The sequence below is a fragment of the Salvelinus fontinalis genome, chromosome 13, assembly GCF_029448725.1.
Source record: "Salvelinus fontinalis isolate EN_2023a chromosome 13, ASM2944872v1, whole genome shotgun sequence".
Taxonomy (NCBI): domain Eukaryota; kingdom Metazoa; phylum Chordata; class Actinopteri; order Salmoniformes; family Salmonidae; genus Salvelinus; species Salvelinus fontinalis.
In genome coordinates, this window is record NC_074677.1 from 30,401,028 (window position 1) to 30,417,780 (window position 16,753).

The following is a 16,753-nucleotide window of genomic DNA, read 5'->3' on the forward strand; positions in this document are numbered from 1 at the left end:
CTACATTTTTCATCGGGCAGTACATTTTTTATTTATTTTTGGCAGTAAAGTATATTGCCCACTTGCAGAAACGTGGGTGTCGTGGAGATATATTAATGTAGTTGTACATAATGATAACACATTCTCTGTAAAAAAAAAAAATGTTTACTCTAAACTAGTTTTCGAAAAATGGCTTTGTACGTGAAAGCTGCCGAGATTCTCGAGAAAGTAGAGAGGAAGCAGGCTGCTGTATAAACTGGTTTACGACAGTACATTTCAGGTAATTTGCTACAGTGTACTGAGTACAGTAGCTAACTAGCTAACGCCTTGCTCTGTCAACATTTACCACGTAGCTAACCAGTAAACATCAAATAACACAAGCAACACCTTGCTGTTCATGCCTAGATGCTAAATATATTTTCAGCAGAGATTAACTTTACAGCAGTACTGTGGGTATTTTTAACAATAATGCCCTCACCTCACCAGAATATCAAGCATCTTTTTGCCCTGGTGTGAGACAGAAGTTTTCATCTATCCTCCAAGAGATCATTGAGTCCACAAAGCTCCTCAAACAAACTAAGATAAAAACGAATCTTGCCAAGGACCAGGTAATGTGAAACACATTGGACAATTCTCTCCCCCATTTTTGAACAAAAAGTTTATTTTTTTTAAACTAGGCAAGTCAGTTAGGAACAAATTCTTATGTACAGTGACCAATTGAGAGCTGCCCTATGGGACAGCTGGTTGTGATGCAGCCTGGATTTGAACCAGGGTGTCTGTAGTGATGCCTGTATCACAGAGATGCAGTGCCTTAGACCACTGCGCCACTCGGGAGCCTCATTCAGTCCCTCCAACATATAGTTCTTCGAGCCTGATATTTAATATGCAGGAATTTGTTTCGACCCAGACGAACACACCTGATTATGTACTGTAATTGATTCAGGTGTGCTAGAACATGGATAGAACAAAAGCTACACACCTGTGGATCAGATCCCCATGGACCAAGTTTGAAGAACACTGCCCCAACACCATGGCTGGTCACTTACCTCTTGTTTGGTCCTGTCCATTACACAGGTTCTGGTGTATGACCTGGTTGTTGGTAATGGGCTGAAGTGTGGCAGGGCCTAGAAGGCTCTGATGATGAAGCACTGCTCCAGACTGCAGGCTGCCCTGGCCGGCATGAAGATCAAGCAGAAGGTCAGCTGCAACCAGTACCTACTCTCCTTCAGTCTCCAGCAGCCTGAAGGTTGGATTGATTGATCCTTATTACTCCTGTTAGAAATTTTTGAAAATAAGACATTTGAGCTGCAAAGAGATGGAGTGGCATAGTAGTCTTAGATACGAAATGTATGTACACTAATATTACTGGCTTAGTAACATGCTTCTGAAGTCTGTACAGCTGGCCAACTTTTTTGCATTATTCACACTGTCTGGGATACTTCACTGGAAATATGTTAAATATTACTTCCTCAGGCTATCAGCTCCCAAGGTATGTGTGTGTGAACATATTAAAGACCATGGTGGAGGACGCCATCGATTACCTAAAGAGAGAGGGCTTTCGCCTACCTGGGACAGGCCTAGAACGTCAGTCAGTGACAAGCCTTGGATGTTTCTTCATTCCCTGTTAATCATATTGACAGCATGGATTCATTCTAGTGATTGAGGTTGGCATTAGGCAAATTAAAAACAAAATGTGTGTTTCTGATGTCCAGGCCCAATGACCTGAATCTGAAGGGGAAATCCTTTGTGGGTGACCTGCAACTTTCAGACCTGCTGGTTGTCTCTGCGAAGACAGACTTCCATGACCACAGTCTCTACAAGGCTGGCCATCATTCTACAAGACAAGGTGAGGATTCTAAATGCATCCTTCCATCCTTTCTTCCTTGAGGTCATCACTGATCTGTACATGATTGGATGAGGTTACCTTGTAAGATCTATTCTGATGAAAGAAAGAAGCTAAGATGCATTTCAAACAGGGCCCATGGACTTGCATGTCTACTACTGTCTCCCTTATATCCCAACAGGCCAGCTGTCTCCCTGCATACTTCGTGAACCCACTTACAGGCAGCCATGTCCTGGCTCCTGTACAGCGCCGTTTAACAAAACCAGCCACCTCGCCGCCATCATGAATAACAAAGGGTAAAGCTTGATTGAAATATGGAGGGTCAATTTCCCAGACCCAGACTAAGCATACTCCTGGACTAAATACCATGTTCAATAGTCCAGCAATATACTTATTCTGGGTCAGAGAAACTTATGTCCTGTGATGTTAATCATGAAAAAAGTTAAGGTTACAAAATGATAGCTCTTTTGATCAGATTCCAAAGCACATTGTAAGGGTTACTTGTCTCACCTCACACCTTTGACCAAAACCTCCTTTCTGGCCTGTGTTGAAGGAAACGGTTTGCCTTCGACCTGGAAACGTCCTCTCACTGTCAACTGCATTTATTTTCAGCAAACTTAACATGTGTAAATATTTGTATGAACATAACAAGATTCAACAACTGAGACATAAACTGAACACGTTCCACAGACATGTGACAAACAGAAATGGAATAATGTGTCCCTGAACAAAAGGGGGGTCAAAAGTAACAGTCAGTATCTGGTGTGGCCACCAGCTGCATTAAGTACAGAAGTGCATCTCCTCATGGACTGCAACAGATTTGCCAGTTCTTGCTGTGAGATGTTACCCCATTCTTCCACCAAGGCACCTGCAAGTTCCCAGACATTTCTGGGGGGAATGGCCCTAGCCCTCACCCTCCGATCTAACAGGTCCCAGGAGTGCTCAATGGGATTGAGATCCGGGCTCTTCGCTGGCCATGGCAGAACAATGACATTGCTGTCTTGCAGGAAATCACATGAGGGAGGAGGATGTCTTCCCTGTAATGCATAGCATTGAGATTGCCTGCAGTGACAACAAGCTCAGTCAGATGATGCTGTGACACTCTGCCCCAGACCATGACGGACCCTCCACCTCCAAATCGATCCCGGTACAGAGTACAGGCCTCAGTATAACGCTCATTCCTTCAACGATAAATGCAAATCCGACCATCACCCCTGGTGAGACAAAACTGCGACTCGTCAGTGAAGAGCACTTTTTGTCAGTCCTGTCTGGTCCAGCGACGGTGGTTTTGTGCCCATAGGCGTCGTTGTTGCCGGTGATGTCTGGTGAGGACCTGCCTTACAACAGGCCTACAAGCCCTCAGTCCAGCCTCTTTCAGCCTATTGCAGACAGTCTGAGCACTGATGGAGGGATTGTGCGTTCCTGGTGTAACTCGGGCAGTTGTTGTTGCCATCCTGTACCTGTCCCGCAAGTGTGATGTTCGGATGTACCGATTCTGTGCAGGTGTTGTTAAACGTGGTCTGCCACTGCGAGGACGATCAGCTGTCCGTCCTGTCTTCCTGTAGCGCTGTCTTTGGCGTCTCACAGTACGGACATTGCAATTTATTGCCCTGGCCACATCTGCAGTCCTCTTGCCTCCTTGCATCATGCCTAAGGCACGTTCACGCAGATGAGCAGGGACCCTGGGCATCTTTCTTTTGGTGTTTTTCAGTCAGTAGAAAGGCCTCTTTAGTGTCCTAAGTTTTCATAACTGACCTTAATTGCCTACCGTCTGTAAGCTGTTAGTGTCTTAACGACCGTTCCACAGGTGCATGTTCATTAATTGTTTATGGGTCATTGAACAAGCATGGGAAACAGTGTTTAAACCCTTTACAGTGGCGATCTGTGAAGTTATTTGGATTTTTACGAATTATCTTTGAAAGACAGGGTCCTGAAAAGGGGGGGGGGGGAGTTTTTTTTTTCTGGGTTTATTAAAAGCAAAACTTTTACATGTTTTTAGTTGTTGTATCAATTAGACCATGCCCATTTCAAGCGTATCCTTCAAAAAAATCGATCCCGCTCCAGAGTACAGGTCTCGGTGTAACACTCATTCCTTCGACGATAAATGCAAATCCGACCATCACCCCTGGTGAGACAAAACCGTGACTCATCAGTGAAGACCTCTTTTTGCCAGTCCTGCCTGGTCCAGCGAGGGTGGGTTTGTGCCCATAGGCGACGTTGTTGCCAGTGATGTCTGGTGAGGACCTGCCTTACAACAGGCCTACAAGCCCTCAGTCCAGCCTCTCTCAGCCTCAGTCTTAACGACCATTCCACAGGTGCATGTTCTTTAATTGTTTATGGGTCATTGAACAAGCAGTGTTTAAACCCTTTACAATGAAGATCTGTGAAGTTATTTGGATTTTTACAAATTATCTTTGAAAGACAGGGTCCTGAAAAGGGGGGGGGGGGGGGGTTCTTCTGAGTTTATTAAAAGCAAAAATTTTACAAGTTTTTAGTTGTTGTATCAATTAGACCATGCCCATTTCAAGCGTATCCTTAAAAAAAAATGTTATTTCAGAATATTAAGGCAAGTTAGATGGCTAACTCATTGACCCTGCTTTGTAGTATACCTCTCTGATGTCCTCAAAACAAAATACAGATGTTTAGGGCTTGTTTATGTCTCCAGAAAGATGCACCTCAATGACCCAGACTCTCAATGTAATTGTTGAGCCAAATGGGTATCTTTGTGTGTTTCTCTCTCTGGGATGGTGTGCCTGCAGGATGAGACGCCGGCATCCCAAAAGGAGCACGACAGTCCTCGTCTGAAGGCCCTGGCAGCGTTCCAGCTGCACTGTCTCAACCACGCCAGGCGCTTCCTTCGTCTGCAGCGACTCCACCAGCTCCATCCACACAGAGGAATGAGCAAGTGGTTGCCGCTTGCCTGCAGCAGAACCCAGGCTTCAGGTAGGAAACAAATATCAATCTAATGATCAATTACCACATTGAATATAGAGATTATCATAGAACTGAATAAGTATTTTACCTATCTGTGTTTCTGTGATTGTAAGATCAGTAAAGCATTGTCTTGTGGAAACCTTTGATCTGAGACACCAGCTCTGTTTCGACCCTTTGTTTATGCACGCTGGTTCCTCTGCTCCAACAGTGGCCAGAGCGTGGTCCTGCTACCCTCACACAGTGTCTCCAAGCCAGCACCACCAAAGCCCTCACCCACGGCTTCGTGACCCTGCTGGAGCGACAAACAGCACAGAGTCTAGAACAGCCGGCCTCTCAAACACTTTGAGTAGCAGTCATATTTTTTAAAATTGAACTAGGCAAGTCAGATAAGAACAAATTCTTATTTACAATGACGGCCTACCCTGGCGACGCAGGACCAATTGTGCACCGCCCTATGGTACTCCCAATCACAGCCGGATGTGATACAGCCTGGATTCGAAACAGGGACTGTAGTGACGCCTCTTGCACTAAGATGCAGTGCCTTAGACCGCTGCGCCACTCGGGAGCCCATTTGAATTACATCACATTCAATGAAACTCATTAATTGAAAGAGGATATTTATAGAGATAACATCTAGATTATACTGTTTGCTGCATGAAGTTTTAATCACCAACAAAAATGCAACATTGTTAATGCTCGTCTTAACGAGTGTAGCAATCCAGTTGCCGCTGAGATGAGTCCAAGTAGTCCTTTTGCCAGTGAGGACAAGTATGAGGCTGAGATCACAGAAGATAAGGATGAGGAGGTTCAGGATGTGGCTGAGGAAGCCAACCCTACTGAGGAAAAGACAAACATCAGGAGGAGCGAAGAGGAGAAAGAAAAAGATGGGACTAAGGATATGGCTAAGGAGCCCAACACCATTAAGGAACAGACAGATAACAGGAGGAAAGAGGAGTAAGAAAAACAATGTTGCTAAAGTGGAATGAGAATGACCCTTCAAAGGGACACTGGTTTTGGGTGCCTTGGTAGTCAACTGTGGCTGTTATTTGGACAAGCCATATTTCGCCCTATCGCAAGTCAACATCGAAGCTTGGCTGTGCCATGTTCTAACGTGGTCTCAGAGCATTCTGTACATTCAGTATGTTACATTTCATATGGTATGTATTAATTTGTGGGTGTCCATCCATTTATGATATTTTACAAAATTACAAGTTGTATTATTTGTTCCAAATTAGCAAAATATACAATATGTTAAATTTGCAAAATGTATAAAATGAATACCAGAAATGTTGCGCATTATAGGCAATATCAAAATGTGCAAAATAACTTAAGAAATACTGTAGGTTAAATTATAGCCTTAAGTATTTAAGGTATTTATGTAATTGTACTGAAAATGCCTATTTAGTGCAAGAGCTGTAAGAGGGGGGAATGTCCATAGGGGGGAGTAGGCAGCTGAATAGCCACCAGCTACCTGCTTCCCCCGCAAATCCCCCTATGGACCCCTCCCACCACCATTTACCTTACTTGCTGCTCTCCCAGTTGACATTCCACCCCACCCCTTCAGTCTTTACTATGCCTCCATCCTAAAATACATTATTGATTCATCACTGGCAGTTATATATATAGTGCTATTTTTATCTTTTTTTTTTATTACCATTTTCATAATTTTATTTCACTTAGTCCTGCATGTTGGACTTGCCTAGTTAAAGGTTAAATAAATAAATATGTACAGTGAAAAGATTGACTATACCCTACATTCACACCTGCAACCCTGTACATGTGACTATTAAACCCACAAAGGTCGATGTCCACACCCCCACATCAATCTAATTAGCGTTATAAAAATCCCTTAAATTTAAGCTAGTTTTATTTTTTTTGCATTGGATGCATCTCAATCCACTGCATCTGCCTATGTCGCACTTCCGCATCTGCGGTGAAAGAGCCAGAGCCGTGTTTCAGACCACAAGACATCCCGAAAAACTACTATGACCCTTCTATGGAAAGGTGAGACTCATGAACATGGTTTTCTTTAGGACTCCCACAGGCCTCACCTGTGGGTCCCCTCTACACTAGTTGGGAAAATGAATTAAAGTATAAATGGACCATGTAGTACCAAAAATTAGGGCCTTAATACATGTGACTTTTTAACATCCTGATCTTAGATCGCTCAGATAAAGGACTTCAGAACAAAACTTTTTTGGGGGGAGGGGGTCTATGTTGTTTCATGTAGTGAATCTTATTCAATGCATTTGTATGAGCTTATAGCAGTAAGGCCAAAAATAATTGCTCAAATAATTTTATTTACAGGGCTTAGACTTATGGGTTAAACACTGAATCTTCAAAAGGACCACCTGGAATTTCAGTCTGTGGGTGGGATGGATTTTTGGCCTGCCCTGAAATTATTTGATATTGAGATAAAAGGTCCAATGCAGCCGTTAAGACATCCAGCTCTCAAAAACACTGTCATATTATCAAAAGTCAACATTTAAGATAGAGGCACCAAATGACTTGACAACAAAAAAAGAAACACATGGAATAGCCTGAGCCCTTGGTTAAATCCATTAGGTTAAGTATGGCCACAATAAGTCAAATTAAAACACCTATACTTATTTACACAGCTCTGCATAAGGCTGAATGACGATGTTCAATTTACAAATGACTTAAGTGTATGCGGATTTGCTGAACTACTGAAGGACATCAATGTTGTACTAAATGGGTAAAGCACAAAGTCAAATTATGAACAGAAAAAATTACAAATCGGAGTACTAAATATTATACTACATTCAATGTTTGTGCTTTTCAATTGTGCATACCGGAAATCAACAATAACATAATAATTAAGCCCCATCTATGGGAACAAACACTTGAACAAAAAGGTGGCCATCACCACATTTCCCAACCATGTCATAAACATATTTCACGATACAATAACATTTTCTCACAAGATATAAAAACAAGCCTGGTAAATGAGCAAAGCATGCATCAGTCTTCTTTCAAAAGCTGTCAGTCAAAATGACCACTGGGCAGACTTCATTTCTCACTTCACATCCAAATAACTGAGGTGGGGTGTTATCAATTGTTAAAGGGATTAGGTATAACACAAAACATGGGTATCATACATAAATGGCATTCTGGAATAATGCTGCATATTGAAATAGATTATTCTTTTAAATGAACAGGGTACTTGTGTGTCCCAGCACAAAAAACATTAACGTCAGTATTTTTCTATACACTCAGCCACACGCGAAGCCAGTCTCACGCTCTAAAGTGACAATTCACGTGTCAGGTTTGTACTGTACACAATGATCAGACAAACAGCGTTCACATACACTAGCAGACCCAGTACGCTCTTGTATATAAAAAGTGGAGCTCTTCCAAATGGAAACCTTTAGACGCTTTTATTCCACCATTGCAATACGGTTGAGTAAAGATTAACAAATTAAAAGTAATTCAATAACTATAGACCAATTGCGCCAGTGAGCCAAGCTTGAAGGAATTCTAAAAGGCAACCTTCTTTAATACAAAAATAAAGTTTGTGCGTTTTTTTTATTTTTATGTTTAGCATTCATTGCCACTATTTAGTCAAATCATGCCCCACGCACACACACACACACACACACCTCTTCCAAACACTAACTGGCTCGAACAGGAGAAGTTCTGATTAAAAATTAGTATTCAAAATCCTAGTTCTGTCTCAAGAGGGGTGGACCAATTAATAACCGATTCAACACCCGAGGTAATTTTTGTAACCTACATCGTTAGTAAAATGTTTAGCGCACAACAAAGAGGTTAAGTTTGACTTGAAAGAAGATAATTCCCCTCCAGTTCCTTTAGTCCTGAGTTTCAATCCAGCATTAATGACAAGAACACCTCTCCTGCTGTGCACATTTGTGAATCTAGTTATAGTCACACCCAAACACATTCATCATTAAATTGTTAAAAAGTCAACAAAACTTTTAACCTCACCCATTGAACGTGCAGGTAAAACCCATGTCCGGCACTACCAATATGCCGCCATTCACCACATTATTTCCTCCAAGCCAGACTCACCGAGGCAAAAACAGTAATAAGCAAAAAAACACCAGAAAAGACTTGAAGGGAATCATACAAGGGAGGGGAAAGCGGTTTGACTGCTGAAGGCGCAAGTATGTCCATCTTCAATGCATGTGAGCACCAAGCTCAGTTCGTTTTATAAATGCACTCAGCTTTGTCTTGGTAGTATACAAATGCAGGGGTATTGTGGTACAGTCCCCCAGATGTTTCTAGTTTCTATCATGGCCAGTCAGAACTCTATGATAGATCTTATGGGGGCTGTGTGTGAAGGTGGGGACTGGCTTTCAAGACATACATTGTTCTGTGCCATGTTGGTGGGGAACACAACGCTGTATTTAACCGATCAAACAGGGTCTTTAATCAAGACTGTGACTAGTTGAATCTGGTGTTTCAGTGTTGGGCTGGGGAAAAACCCTGCATCTATGGCTCGCCAGGATCACCATACCCATCCCTCCCATAGCACACAACTGCTCTGACCACATTCAAAACGCATCCTTACATCCTCTCCTTTGAAGTAATTCACTAGGTTAGGATAAGTGGAAGCTGCAGTAACTTGCTTTTTTCCATCCAACGGAATACAATCCACAGAAGTTACTTCAAGGGAAGGAGGAAGGATTTGTTAACGTTCTCAAACAGCTCCCTGATCGGTAATGAATGTCCCCACCTCCCATCTTCACTATGGCGATAGCAGGAGTAGAGAAAAGGACTTAAGCGGTGGCAGAAGAGAATATTTTGTAGGTCAGACCTTTGGTTTTTAGCGCATGTCCAGGGTAGCCCATTTACACCAACACAATATCGACCCACGAATGACTACTACCCTGGGACTCCACATGATCATAATGCCATCCCCAGATCGGTTAAACATAAATTATGTTTATCAAAGGATTTTATTGTTCACCTTATTCTGTCATTAAGGATCAAACGAGTAGAACAAATTCCATTGTAGGAATGCTTCCCAGTGCCTGTGACATTGTACAATAATACAAGGGCATATCTGAGACCACTACACTAAGCACTCATTCAAAATACCAGTCTTCATTAACTGAGTGAAACAGCCTTTAGGAATCCAAATTGAAACTCTTTACATGTAAAATAAACACAATTCATTATCTAAAAACTGTCAACATCTCCTATACATTATGGTTGCCATGTACAGCTGGATACGTCCATGCAGATCATATTGACGTGAACCCTATTTTGACCGTGGGCATACGTCCAAAAAAACAGTTCAGCCCTTGTATAGCCGTTAACACACAGTCCTGCTTAGAATTGTATACAAAAACAAAGTGAGTGAGAAGCGTGTCGGATCTGAACAAATCCTGCTCTGTTAGCAAATCAAAAACGGGTCATAAACAGGTCTAGTAGGGGAAATCCAAAAAGCAGGGGGAAAAGTTGTTTGGATTGGATATGCTACACTTAAAGTCAAATGGATTTCAAAAGTCTTTTGTCTTTCAAGTATAATACATTGTTTCGTTCTGCCTCCTATCCCCCTTTCTGATCCTTCCTGGGAGAGTGGCTACACTGTCAGAGCAATAGGCATCCTAGGAGGGCCGTGTGCGCCTCTGCTAGCCTTGTACCACAAAGCAGGCCAGCCCAGGCCGGCCAGGGGAACAGCAGGGTGGGGGAGGCCTGTTGGTCTGACTGGGGTTACAATGGAAAGCTGTGTTAGCAATAGCATCAGTTCAGCTCCTCTGGAGGGTGTAATGGGTGTCGTCGATAGCAGTGCTGAATGGGTAAGGGCTTCCAAGCCATGCGCTACCTGCCTTGGCAAGGCTATTTCTTCCTGGGGTGCTGCCTTCGGGCCTGTAGCCTCTGGCGTGCCCCTGACGTTTTGGAGCCAGCGCCAATGGAGAACGAGGGAGTTGATGGAGAGCCTGGTCAACAAAAAACATGTCAATATAAAGATGCACCTGGCTGTTGACTATAACCATTACAGCTTCTCAGATTTAGGAAGAAACACAGACTATGCTTTTTGCTGCACACTTCAGGCAGAACGCTGGACAATCAGAATCAAGCTTTAGTTATTTTCTTACCGAATGCTGAGGGTGCCAAAGCACTGAATCCTTGGACTGGAGTTCCTGGGCTTCCAAAGGCGATAGGACCCGCAGCAGTGCTCTGGCCAAAAGTAGGGGTAGATGTCCCTGTATAATAAATTAACAATTAAAGACTAGAATAAAAGACATCTATTAAAAACGTTGGTTTTGGATTGAACTGGCCTTTAAAAAAATTTGGCCAATACTGTAAAATCTCACTGCCACCAAAATGCAACATTGACCAACAACTGATTTATTTTAAATCGTAAAAATCTGTTGTGGATGAAAACAAAATCAGTAAAAGAGTGCGTGTTATATTATACTAGATCTACTGACCGAAGGCTGGCTTGTCACTAGCAGCAGCCCCGAAGTTGAATCCTGGTGTCTGTGTTGTGAGATTGGGTGTTCCAAACCGAGTGCCTGAAATTGCTGCGCCGAAGTTGAATCCTCCGGTGGTTGGCTGGACAGGGGTAGCGGGGGCTTGCTGTGCAGACACACCACCAAACGAGAAGGTTGGGGCGGAGGCTGGGAGTGTGCCGGCAGTCTGAGTGGCAGAGCCAAAGGCAGGGGCTGCTGGGGCAGCCGCGGCGTTGCCAAATGCAAAACCTGTAGAGCTGGCTCCAAATGCCAGCTTAGTAGGGGTCCCAAATGTAGAAGCTGCCGTAGTGGCAGCTGCACCAAAAGCGAAGGGGGCAGGGGTGGCCCCAGCTGACCCAAATGTGAAAGGATTAGCTGTTGCAATAGCAGCAGCCGGGGCCTGAGTCGCGCTAGGGAACGCTGATGCTGCTGAGGCGTCGAACGACGACTTCCCAAACGTGAACGTGGACTGGATTGCAGGTGCTGCAGCAGTAGTAGTGGCTGCAGTGGCCATGCCAAAGCCACTGAAGGATGCGGTGGTAGAGTTTTGGGTGGCTGCAGCCTGACCAAAGGTAAATCCCCCCTGGACGGTGGCTGGGAGGGCGAGTTGAGTGACAGCAGAGGTGGTGGTCATGGCACCAAACGAAAAGCCGTTGTTGCAAGTGGTGGCGGCTGCAGTGGAGCTGAGGGTGGGTGCAGGAGCTGTGGTGGAGGTGGCGCCGAACTGAAAAGTACTTCCTGTGGAAGGGGCAATGGTCGTGGCAGAGGTCATTGCAGGCGGCGCACTCCAGTTTCCAAACAGAGTCTTGACAGATGGCGGGGCGGCTGGGACTGCGGAGGGCACTGGGGCAGGAGCGGTGCTGCTGGACACCCCAGTGAACAGGGAGGCAGCAGGGGCCACTGTACTGCTGTTGGCGAGCCCGCTGAGCAATGAAGCAGATGCACTAGCTGTGGAGGTGGCTGAGGTAGCGGCTGGCTGTCCAAAAGCACTGTTGGCTGTGGCACTTCCAAATATGGGCTTAAAGGTTGGGACAGCAGGTGTGCTCTCTGGGGCTGAGGAGGCTGGGGTCGCAGGCCCGAAGATGGGCTTGAAAACAGAGGCCAGGAGGGGATTATTACTGCTGGTTGTTTCTGTGGTGGCCAGTGAGGAGGAAGGGGCCGTCAGTGTGTTGGCCAGGCCAAACAAGCTAGCTCCACCCAGGGTGGGGACACTGCTGGGGGCCTTGGTGACTTGGCTCAGCACCTGGATGAAAGCAGAGGGCATGGTGCTGGCAGGCTGGGAGAGGGAGGTTGGGGCAGGCTGGAAGGAGGAGGCTGGTGTGGGCTGAGGAGCAGTCAAGCTGGTCTCTGCCTGCAGAGCAGAAGTCCCCAGTGGTGCAGAAGTCATCAATACTTTCACCAAGGAGACAGCCGGAGCTGGAGGGGGGAAAAAAGAGAAAAACAGGCTTTAGAGTAACATCTTCACTCAAAGACAACCACCAAAAAGTAGTCTTTTCCAACTTTAAATGATTGATATGTGATTAACAGACCTGCAGTGGTGGCAGCAGCACTGGCGAGGGCGTTGTTCCTCATCATTTTAAGAGACTCCAGGAGGGGGTTGGCTGAGGGGGGGATGGTGACGGGTGCAGCTGTGCTTGAGGGGACAGGATCCAGGTTGATCACAGGGATAGGAGCCACCACACTGGCAGATGTCGATATGGAAAGAGGGCTGGCCAGCAGGGTGGCTAGGGTGGGTGTGGGGTCGCTTGACACAGGAGGTTGAGAAGATGTAGTCACTACTGGAGCTGACACAGATTTCTCTGGAACTAAAAAATGATCATAAATCAATATTAACATACTTTTTGTTGTTGACAAACTGGTTTATAAAAGTTGTGATTTGGGAATACGCACCACACTCTTCAAGGACTGTGTTGATCTGGCTGAGAGCGGCTTTCTTCTCCTGATCCAGGTCTTTCACAGTGATGGTGTAGCCCAGCTCAGGAGGTGGAGGCTGCAAAGACAACATCAATGTTAAGACTCCATCTGTCAGATGATTAGCTACGTGTCCCATTTGAGTACATGTTCTATTACGCAGAATTTCTCACCAGAGAGATTTGGTCTCCTCTACGACTGGACACCAGCTGAATCTTGCGTTTCCGTTTCCCACTACCGGCAGAGTCTGACGCCACATGGACCTCGGGGGCCGGAGTCAGTTTTTCTGTAACAGGAAATATAGTGCATTGACCATTCATGTGGTGGCTCCAGTTATTTTCAATTATTTAAAATCAAAACGTAAGTCTCTTTTGGGACAAGACCAAAAGACCCGAGCCTGATCTAAAATACACATCATAAACATGCTCTAACCAGTGGTGGGTGCTGGGTCCATCAACGCTTTGTCAGACCTCGCCGAGGACGCAGAGCTGGGTGAGCGAGCATCCTCTTCCCTGGCAGACAGAAAAAACAAGGTCATAAAATGCACACAACAATGGCAGTTCTCATTTCATCACAGGACATGGTGTGAACCTAGAAATGTCTAGAAGGGTGAATACCTGGGCTTTTTAGAGGCTCTCTCTGGGGTCTGGGAGCGGGATGACTCAGGGCTGGAGAGTGGGGAGAGGCTGCGAGTGGAGGCCTTTTTCCGCTTGAAAACAAACGTGAAAGTGGGGGTTAGGTTAAAGGGATACCTAGTCAGTTGCTCAACTGAATACATTGAACTGAAATGTGTCTTCCACATTTAACCCAACCTCTCTGAATTAGAGAGCTGCCTTAACTGACGTCCATGTCATCGGCACCCGGGGAGAAGTTGTTGGTGGTTAACTGCCCTGCTCAAGGACAGAAAGCTTATTTTTCCACCTTGCTGGCTCTGGGATTCGACCCAGCAACCTCTAGGTTACTGGAACAGCACTCTTAAACACTAGGTTACCTGCCACCCCCCGGTTTTCTGACAATACTGCTCTGTGTAGGTCAGCTCTGTCAACTGAACTCCTGGCTGTCGATCCCATCCAGAGGAATACCCAATCAGAGGAGTACATTCCATCCAAATTATAAAAAGTACCTGAGCAAAGCCTTGTGAGGAGCTGAGGGAGCTGCGGATGGAGTTGCGGACCGAGCCCAGGGTGCCGCTGGGGGTTAGGCCACAGCTCACAGAACTGATGGAGGAGGTGCGCGACTTCTTCATTGTTGACTCCTCCATCATAGCGTTCAGTCCTCGCTTCAGCGTACCAGGCCTATAGGAGTTGGGAGTGGAAACAGGATTTCAGGAGAGATTGGAAGAGGGGATACAGTATTTGAATAACTAATTATTTAGATATAACTAAACATAACACACTGAATGAAAGCAAAGTCGCATTCAAATGTAATATCAGGACTTGAATTACAGAGAAATACTTTTTGTACTGGCATTGCTCACACTCACTTGGGCACCAGCTGTGTAGGAGCTCCATTGGGCACTAGTGGCTCAAATGCCGAGTGAGCACTCCCACTGCTGTCATGACGCCTAAGTGAACAAAGAGCAGGTGTACGTTGTAAAAAGTCTTCAAGAGCCACAAAATACCAAGAGAGACACTGAAGTGTGAGAAGAACAGTATGTTGTATACAAAGGGATTGCATCCTGTGGTAGTCACATACCTCCTTTTGCTCTTTTGCCCTGCAGTGAAGCTCCTGTCATCTTCATTGTCCACCTCTCTCTTGCGGCTCTCTTTGAGCACGCTCAGAACAGTCTCCCTGGAGCAGGGGTCTGCAGGGGCCCCCAGGCCTGGAGAACCAAGGATTCCCAGGGAGTTCAAATGATCAAAGCTGCAGACAACATCAATTGCAGAACAAATGTCAGAATGGCCACCCAACAACTAAGGATGTTTTCAAACTGCATATGGACACTCAAATAATGTGCCACAGAAGTACAAGTTGCTTGCATCATTACCAACATATCTACAAAACGGTTGATAGAAAAATTAAGATGCGGCAAGACAGGGCCAATATGACTTACAAAGGGGATTGAGTGGTGTTACGATCTGGCCTAGCAATCTTCACTGTGACTGGACTGTGGACTGCCGGGGAGTTGCGAGGGGTGAGAATGTTCTTCTTTCTGAAGCTGTCCCACTGGGCAGGGGGCAGGATGCCCACAGAGGATGTGCCGGTCTGCTGGAGGGGGTAGTGGCGCTGGGGAGTTATGGTGAACCTGCCCATCATGCCAAGGGGCTCCCTGTACACAATAATGTGACCACAGGATTAGGTCATTGCAAGAAACTGTCTGACGTAGATCATTTATAAACTGATTTTATATTCCACAAAACAGGAATTTAAAAAAAATAGGGGACATTTTATCTGTCAAGAGCCTGAGCTGACCAACCATTTGTTTACAACGATACTTTAATAACTATCAATGTTTTGAAAATGATAGTAAAAGCCATTGTAACTGCAGTGATCATTACAGTGGAAAAGATTCTTACTGTAAAACTTCCTATAATGCATGTTCAAAACATTGTTATCGCTTGTCTCGTGCCATAGCGTCATCCAAAGAACGAACGATTATATATATAGCATATAATATAATATATCGAGCAAGAACTGGGGGGGAAGGAACATTTCCTTGTAGAGAATGGAGCCGATAGCAACTCCCACATTTTCAAATATTGGAGGGAATGGTAGTATGTGTTGCGGCGAAGCAGCACGTCTTAATACATTTAAAAACAAGCAACTGTTTTCCTATTTAATGATGACTAACTACGACACGAACTGTAGCAACAGTGGAATCGTTTAAAATCGTGTTTGACAACTGCACCATCCATGTGTGCAACATGATCCGTAGGCGCAATTTTGTTTCGGAATTGTATTTAACTACGGTTAGCACATTGGCTACTGACAGTTGCAAACCAGCTAGCTACGTTAGCTGACAATGCTAGGCTAACTACCTAGTCATTGTTAGCTTACCTAAGAACTTTAATGCTAAATTTAGCTAGTTAAACATTATTTCAGTACTCACCTCCCGAATGACAGTCTTTTGTTCGGAGTATAAACAGCGTGGTTTGGTCGCGCCAATATTTCGCGCAGTTGTTCTCGTGCGTTTGGGTTAACACGCGAATTCGCATCGGCTCGCGGCCTCCCAACAACTGAGGGAGGACTTTCTGCCTTCCCAATGTAACTTCCCATTAGTATATCCCGAGGGCTTAACAGAAATGAGTCGCTGTGTCCCGCGACTTTGCGATAAATAGCGCTCTCGGAACGTCTTTGGTCGGTTAATACTAGCGGTTCCCTAATATCACCCTTGACGGTGCGACTTCTGACTCTCCCCGCTGTGGGTAATCCGTTCGCAATCTCTGGCAACCAGCGTCGCAGCACGGGTGGAATAGTCAGACCATGGCGTGGATGAGGGCCTAACCTAGCGTTGAGTGATTCTCCGCTGTGATAAATACAGGCAACGCAACAAACTCCAAGAATGAAAGCTATATAAAAAAAGGTTGGAATATAATACACAAGTAGACAGAATATCACGATAGAGCTAAACGCTATGAACCGCTTCTCTCTTGGAGACATGGCGGCACCGCGCCGCCGGAGGACTTTGATATCCCATAATGCC

The 16,753-nt window shown here is 45.1% G+C and overlaps 1 protein-coding gene and 1 pseudogene across 1 annotated transcript; one reads left to right on the forward strand and one right to left on the reverse strand.

The window, feature by feature from the left end:
* The first annotated feature begins 116 nt into the window (after positions 1–116).
* Positions 117–6,537, forward strand: LOC129868414 (28S rRNA (cytosine-C(5))-methyltransferase-like; annotated as a pseudogene).
* Positions 6,538–7,036: 499 nt separating this feature from the next.
* On the reverse strand, positions 7,037–16,753 carry LOC129868410 (nuclear envelope pore membrane protein POM 121-like). Its single transcript, XM_055942374.1, has 13 exons — positions 16,160–16,753; positions 15,164–15,379; positions 14,806–14,973; positions 14,594–14,674; positions 14,234–14,405; positions 13,728–13,819; positions 13,543–13,622; positions 13,284–13,396; positions 13,090–13,189; positions 12,729–13,004; positions 11,179–12,615; positions 10,843–10,950; positions 7,037–10,683 (listed from the first exon to the last, which is right to left on the reverse strand). The coding sequence occupies exons 1-13, from the start codon at positions 16,708–16,710 to the stop codon at positions 10,583–10,585; spliced, it is 3,495 nt and encodes a 1,164-aa protein (XP_055798349.1). The 5' UTR covers positions 16,711–16,753; the 3' UTR covers positions 7,037–10,582.

Bases quoted from the DNA above. Each gene is read 5' to 3' on its own strand.
- LOC129868410 (XM_055942374.1), bottom strand. From the start codon at position 16,710: ATGTCTCCAAGAGAGAAGCGGTTCATAGCGTTTAGCTCTATCGTGATA. The intron at 15,380-16,159 runs GTGAGTACTGAA...TATTGTGTACAG, and splicing joins AAAAGACTGTCATTCGGGAG to GGAGCCCCTTGGCATGATGG. The intron at 13,005-13,089 runs GTGCGTATTCCC...ATCATTTTTTAG, and splicing joins CACAGTCCTTGAAGAGTGTG to TTCCAGAGAAATCTGTGTCA.